The following is a 7,299-nucleotide window of genomic DNA, read 5'->3' on the forward strand; positions in this document are numbered from 1 at the left end:
GTGGGATCTTCCCGGATCGGGGCACGAACCCGCGTCCCCTGCATCGGCAGGTGGACGCTCAACCACCGCGCCACCAGGGAAGCCCTGGCATCATTTTTAATGGTTGTTGTATTATTCTTAAACCTGTAGTTTTCTTAACCATTCCATTACGTTTAGGTTGTTTCTAGATTTTTGAGATTGAAAACAGTGCTGCAAGCTTTTTGCTTGTATAGTTTTTTTTTTTTCTTCTCTTTTGAGGACTGGAGATACTGGCTTTTTTGGTTTTTTAAAAATAAGTTTATTTATTTATTTATTTTGGCTTCGTTGGGTCTTCATTGCTGTGCGTGGGCTTTCTCTAGTTGCAGCGAGCGGGGGCTACTCTTCGTTGCGGTGCACGGGCTTTTCATTGCGGTGGCTTCTCTTGTTGCGGAGCACGGTCTCTAGGCGCGTGGGCTTCCGTAATTGTGGCACGCGAGCTCAGTAGTTGTGGCTCATGGGCTCTAGAGCGCAGGCTCAGTAGTTGTGGCACACGGGCTTAGCTGCTCCGCAGCATGTGTGATCTTCTGGGACCAGGGCTCCAACCTGTGTCCCCTGCACTGGCAGGCAGATTCTTAAACACTAGACCACCAGGGAAGTCCCTATACTGGCTTTTTAAATGGTTCTTTACATATTGCCAGATAGTTCTATAAAAGTTATACTTATTTATAGTGATAATCACCATGTATGTATATCAGTATACCTGTTTCCTCCATACCTTCTCCAAGTGTTCAGTTTCGCCTTCTCTCTTTTATTTTGGTATTTTGATTGGTGTTTATTTGTTTACTTTTTATTTGCCACACTGCACGGCATGCAGAACTTCCTCGACCAGGGATTGAACCCATGCCCCCTGCAGTGGGAGCATGGAGTTTTAACCACTGGACCACCAGGGAAGTCCAGGGATTGGTGTTTATTATTTTTATTTGAATTTTGAAAAAGTAACAATGAGGTTGAACTCTTATTTTCATAGATTTGACCATTGTGTGGGTCAGTGATCTGTTCTTGTCTTACAGTATAGGACTTAGTCTAGCGTAATAATTCATAACCAGGCTTTGGATTAATAACACAATGGTTATGTGCCTTGGGCAAGTCACTTAATTCTAAGCTTCGACATCCTTATCTGTAAAGGAGGTTGGAATACCTGTTCCAGGGGTGTGAGGGTTACAAGGCCAAATGGGAGACTGGATGGAAAGGACTTTGCACAGTTCCATGCACACTATGAGCCCTTCACAAAGTGTGGTTCTGTTTTTCATGCATGTGTAAGATGTGAGGTTAAACTGGCGTTTTATAAAGTAGTACAGTCTCAGCGAAGAGAAATTGGAATGAGGAAATAGTTACTTGACTACACAGAAAGATTTTTAAACTGAAGAATCTGCTTTGAAAATGAAACAAAGAGAATAGTTTAAATGGAAGTAGAGGTGAAGAATTAACATGTATTGATTGTGAAGTTAGCACTGTCTACTCTGCTTGGTGCATAATTCATCAGCATTTTAATTGAATCCTTGTAGTTGTCCTAAGAGATATTATTGTCCTCATTTCATGGGTGAGGAAACTTTAAGGTCTGTCTGATAGGTTCAGAAAACTTCCTGAAGTTCATATAAGTAGTATTTATATATATTTTGCCTTGATATAAAAAGTTTTAAGGTGGGTATGGCTAACATGTGCTAGAGCCCAGATATTCAAAGGAAGAAATCCCTTACCATAGGGAGTAGAACCTTCCCCATTTATTTATTTAAATCCTGCTCCTCCCTCAGGGCTTTCACATATATTTTCCGGTGGAGGTGCCCATGTTCCCCCAGGTGAGAATTAATTAGGCTTTTTCCTTGCCACCAAAACAAAGTGCTTTTATCACTGTTTGGTGTTTACTTCACTCTGCCATGTAGTGTCTTTGACTTTTCTCTGGATAAGTTCAGAGTCAGGCTGTGTTCATTCAAACCTATCTCTCCTCCCCTTCAAATGCCTAATAGTTGATAGCTGCTTAACAATACGTGTGAAATGAATTTGTGACGTTATAAATTAGGCTTTTGAGGCAAGATTGTCTGATTATTTTTGTTAGGAATCCTGCAAGATGGCGAACTTAAGAGAATATTACGAGAGAGCTTTGAGAGAATTTGGATCTGTAGATTCTGGTAAGTAAACTTCAGTTATAGACACATGGGTCTGTTTGCATGTGTGGTCTGTAACCTATGATGGTTAGAATAGTGGTTCTTAACTGCTTTGGGGTCATGGGCCTCTTTGAGGATAAAACTTGGCATCCTTCCCCTGCCTCCTCCCTCCCTCAGTGCATAAATGCTGGCAGACATAATTTTGCTTATAATTTCAAGTTCACAAGCCCAGGTATCCATGGGTCTTCTGTTAAGAACTCTGGACTAGAAGGAGGTTCGTTTGGTTTGGTTTCCTTGAAAAATGTGATATTTGTAAGGAAAAGGTTAATAATGTAGGTCAGAACAAAATGGGGTGGGAATTACAGCAGAAGGGTAGTGGGATACTAATTGACAAAGATTGTCACGGGCTGTTGCCACATTGTATCTAATTTATAGGACTTGTAAAACATACTTCTTGGTCTAGGTTAAGTCATGTAAAGTCTGTTTACTTGTGAACTCAAAAACTGACATGTAGAGTTGTTAAACTCAGATTTAAAACAATACATTAGCTTTTTCAAGGTTTCAGCAGACCTTCCGGTGAAATGAATGAATATGGCATTTTTACTAACCCAAGCAAGTTTTATTAAGCAGACTGACAAGGTCCTAATGAACTCATTGAGGTCTGTTTCACCTTGAAAGAGACTCAGCAAAATCCTCCCTCTACAATATTTAGTATTTTTGAGTTTATGAAATATATAGACTGTCATGATTCTTTCTTTTTAAAGTGAAAGCAGTTTTCTTGAGAGATACACATTCTATAGTAGAATGTGGGCTGTGTCAGAAGGTGAGAGCACTAGACTGTCACGATCCAAGTGAAGATTTCTACTTTAAAAAAAAAAAAAAGGCTTTGAAATACCGTAGTGTAAAGAAGCTGAGAGAGGTATTCCATAGGTTTTCCATAGGGTTCTAGGAAAATAACAGCAAGAAGTTATTAAGTTTCTTAGAAATCTTGCATTGAATTGATATTAAATAATTAAGTTTATGTAATAAAGCCTTGTCAGTTACCTAATTGTATGTTTACAGTAATTTTTGGGGTTCCCTTTAAAGATCTTTGGATGGATTACATCAAAGAAGAATTGAACCACCCCCTTGGTAGACCTGAGCACTGCGGACAGATCTACTGGCGAGCCATGAAAATGTTGCAGGGAGAGTCAGCAGAGCTGTTTGTAGCTAAACATGCTGTCCATCAGGCCGGCCAGCTGTGAAAAGAGGAAGAACACAGCCAACTTTGTGAAATAGTGTTGTAAGCCCTCTGCGTAGTTTTGTATTATGCATTCATCTGCAGTTTGCTGAGATGGCAGACGAGATGGTGTCTGATTTTGAGACATGCTTTAATTTTGTTAATGCGCTAATCTTTAATTCCAGAAAAGAGAACTGCTGTTTAGTGGCCAGAGGCCAATTGTTGAGGCCAGACCTACCATAGGTCCTAAATGTTTTCCAAAATACGTGGAAATCGTGTCACTGATCTTCTTTTATTACCACCGGTCAAACTTGAGTATCTCTAATCTAGACCCAGGGGTCAGTTAAGATAGAGAGGAAAGTACAGTTCTGTTTGTTTATTTTCTCTTTATTATAAAAGTATATGTGGGGGCTTCCCTGGTGGCGCAGTGGTTGAGAGTCCGCCTGCCGATACAGGGGACACGGGTTCGTGCCCCGGTCCGGGAAGAGCCCACATGCCGCAGGGCGGAATAGAATAATGTGGAAAAGAAAATAAAAGCGTTCTGTAATTTTATCATCTGGACTAAAAATCACTAATTTGATTTCCTTTATTAGAATTGAATTTATACTGTTAGATCATTTACTCATTCATTCATTCACTGAGTGCCCGTCATAGGCAGGAAAGAGGAGAAGCTTTTTGGGATGGAGGTAAGGGTTGGAGGAACAGAGCTGGATGTCCTGAGTTGGTTGAAGCAGCAGGGAAGGATGCTGGGTATTGGGGGAAAAGTTGTCCTTTAAGAAGATTTAAGCGATTATAAAAGTGTGTTCTATCTCTGGGACCGATCTGCAGAGAAATGTTTACATTGGGGAGGCCCAGCAACAAAAGAAGGGCAGGGGTAGGGAGTAGCTTAGAAAGAGAAGGGCTTCAGAGGCGAGGATGGAGGATGGCTTGGAGTAGAGAAGGGCGTTCTGGGAGCAGGGGAGGCAGTTGTTTGAATTGTACATCCTGTAACTTAACATTATGATGCTGTCACTGGGAGAAGCATTCAGTTCAGCTTTACTTACTATTATGTTTCACTTAATATTATGGGTTTTTTTCCCATGTCATTAAATAGCCTTAAAAAGATTTAATGAATTGAGAACATTCCATTGTATAGATGAGGCATGACTTATTTTACTAATCCCCTATGGTTGGACCTTGTCATTTCTAATTTTTTCTTCTAAGTACTGTTGGTGAAGATTCTTGTAAATCTTTGTTAACATCCCTGGTTATTTCTTTAGGAGACTGACATCTGACAGTAGAATTGCTGTATTAAGGGATATAACTGTTTTAAAGAATATTGATAAGTGTTGCCAATTTGCAATGTATGAAAATACTTTCAAGCACTGTGGGTATTATATTTCTTATTTTTTACCATTTTAATAGGTGAAAACTGATATATCCTTGTTTTAATGTGCATTTCTTTGATATCAGTGCAGTTAATGCATTTTTCCTGGCTCTCATGTCTTTTCATGTTTGACTATTTTTTGACCTTTTTTTTTTCACTAATTTATAAGAGTTTTTTATGTACTAAGAATAGTAATCTTTAGTTCGTCTCTTCTTTTTTTGCAAATAATTTGCCCCCAGCTTTTTTTTTTGTGGTGTTTTTTGAGGTCCAGAGGTTTTGTATGTATGATTTCTATTGTTGAAAAGCCTGCCTCTTGCTGAGGACGACTCAGTATTTTTTCCCCCATGCAGTTAACTAAATTTTCCACAACACTGTTTGTAGCCATTTTTGTCTCTGCTGATTTGTAATACTACCTTTATTATATATTAAATTCCTATGAATATTGGAGTCTATTTTAGGGTATCTTTATTATGAGCTTTTGTACCCAAAATGGTGTGTGTGTGTGATTTGTTTTAAAATAAGAAAAATCCTTTCTCCTCTCCGTTAAGTCCCAGGAAGTTCAACATTTAAATCCTTAAAGGGCTTTTTTATCTTAGGAAAGAGATACATGTTGCACAGAAGAGATGAGAGTAAAGAGGGTGGTGGGTGATCCCTTAGAGCAGCAGTCCCCAGCCTCTTTGGCACCAGGGACCGGTTTTGTGGAAGACTTCTTCCATGGACGGGGGCGGGAGGGTGGTGTGGGGGCGATTCAAGTGCATTACATTTATTGTACACTTTATTATTATTACATTGGAATATATAATGAAATAATTACGCAACTCACCATAATGCCGAATCAGTGGGATCCCTGAGCTTGTTTTCCTACAACTGGATGGTCCCATCAGGGGGTGATGGGAGACAGTGACACGCGAAGTGTGTGGCTTATGTCCAGTCTACTCCGTAAGATGCAGCTTGTCATTTGCCACTCACTGATGGGGTTTTGATATGAGCCTGCAAGCAACTGATTTATTACGGTCTCTGTGCAGTCAAACCTCTCTGCTAATGATAATCGTATTTGCAGCCGCTGCCCAGCGCTAGCATCACCACCTCCGCTCCACCTCAGATCATCAGGCATTGGATTCTCCTAAGCAGCGCACAACCTAGATCCCTCGCATGCGCAGTTCACAGTAGGTGCCTATGAGGATCTAATGCCACTGCTGCTCTGACAGGAGGTGGAGCTCAGGTGGTAACGCGAGCGATGGGGAGCGGCTGTAAACACAGGTGAAGCTTCGCTCACTGGCCCGCTGCTCACCTCCTGCTATGTGGCCCGGTTCCTAACAGGCCACGGACTGATAACTGGTCCGTGGCCCGGGGGTTGGGGACCTCTGCCTTAAAGCAAGGCTATGAAGGTGGGTCACCCTTGGGTCATCACACCCTGTACCCGGTTCTAACCACTGCAGGTAATGAAAATGCATGTAGCCAGTTGACCCAGAGCTGCCCTGTTAGTGGCTTCCAGCCACGTGTGGGAACTTAAATGTATTGAAATTAGATAATTCAGTTTCTTATTTACAACCAGCTGCATGGTTACCATACTGAACATCACAGATAACAGAACTTTTATTTCCACCATCAAATAAGTTTCTATTGGACACTTGACCTAGGTCCAGTTAGATTTGGGGAAACTAAACTCGGGTCAGAACAGAACACACATTGATTGGTCACATTCTCTTCCTTGTAGGAAAGTCTACATAGAGAAAAAAATGTATGAACTGTTAGGCTAAATTTTTTCAAATGTGTATGTATAAACACACTCTTTGAGGGAGATGAACCGATAGGCTAATGTGTCATTGTCGTAAGGTGGCCTGGTGAGCAAGGACTCCCAGCTTCCAGCTTTTCTGCTGTTTAAAGGTTAACATTATCACACCTTGAGCAGATTTGTTATTGGAGTTCAGACAGTGCCTGGAAGGGCAGGGAAAGCTGTCTTTAGAGTTTGGTTTATCCCCAGCCCAGGCACTGCCTAACCTCTGCTGGTATCGGCGCCCAGGTGAGACTGTACCGGCCCAGCACAGAACGTTTAGAGTTACTGTGACCAATTGTCATAGCCTATAGGGTGTCTGGAACGTTGGAAGAGTTTGTTTTGATCATCCAACCTGGTTACTAATGGGTTAACTTTAAGAACTGACATTAACTCAAGGTGGGGAATCCTGGGCTCCTGAGTTGTCTCATCCATTTGCGGGTGATTTATAGTCTTAATTCCAGACCGAGTTCTAGAGAAACCTGTTTAAAGAGTGAAATGGGGTTAGAGCTACAGTTGCATGAAAAGTTTTGAGAGCTGAGTTTTATACACTATCAGGTAGACGCGGGTAATCAACTATTCTAACAGTTTATGAAGCGGAAGCATGCGCAGTGTGGTGGCGTAGGGATAACACTTGGCATTCCAGACCCAGCTAGTCGTCTAGCCCTGGGATCTGCATCGTCAGGAGCTACAAAAATCAGATTCCGGGACCGGTAGGTAGGGAGGGGGGCTTTCGCAGTCGGGCGCGCTCCGCCCAGTGCTCCGTCCCGCCCCTTGCCCCGGCCCCGGCTTCCTCGTGACCCCCGCGCCCCGCCCCCCG

At 41.9% G+C, this 7,299-nt stretch overlaps 1 protein-coding gene across 2 annotated transcripts in view; it reads left to right on the plus strand.

The window, feature by feature from the left end:
- Window positions 1–3,824, plus strand: part of UTP6 (UTP6 small subunit processome component) — a 26,247-nt gene extending 22,423 nt beyond the window's left edge. For both annotated transcript variants that reach the window (XM_024737277.1, XM_024737278.1), the window contains 2 exons: window positions 2,072–2,144; window positions 3,207–3,824. In XM_024737277.1, coding sequence (XP_024593045.1) covers window positions 2,072–2,144; window positions 3,207–3,364 — 231 coding nt within the window. In that variant the 3' untranslated portion in view covers window positions 3,365–3,824. The remainder of the gene's footprint in view (window positions 1–2,071; window positions 2,145–3,206) is intronic.
- Window positions 3,825–7,299: the final 3,475 nt, after the last annotated feature.

The sequence above is a fragment of the Neophocaena asiaeorientalis genome, unplaced genomic scaffold (genome assembly GCF_003031525.2).
Source record: "Neophocaena asiaeorientalis asiaeorientalis breed wild unplaced genomic scaffold, Neophocaena_asiaeorientalis_V1.1 scaffold129, whole genome shotgun sequence".
NCBI classification, from domain to species: domain Eukaryota; kingdom Metazoa; phylum Chordata; class Mammalia; order Artiodactyla; family Phocoenidae; genus Neophocaena; species Neophocaena asiaeorientalis.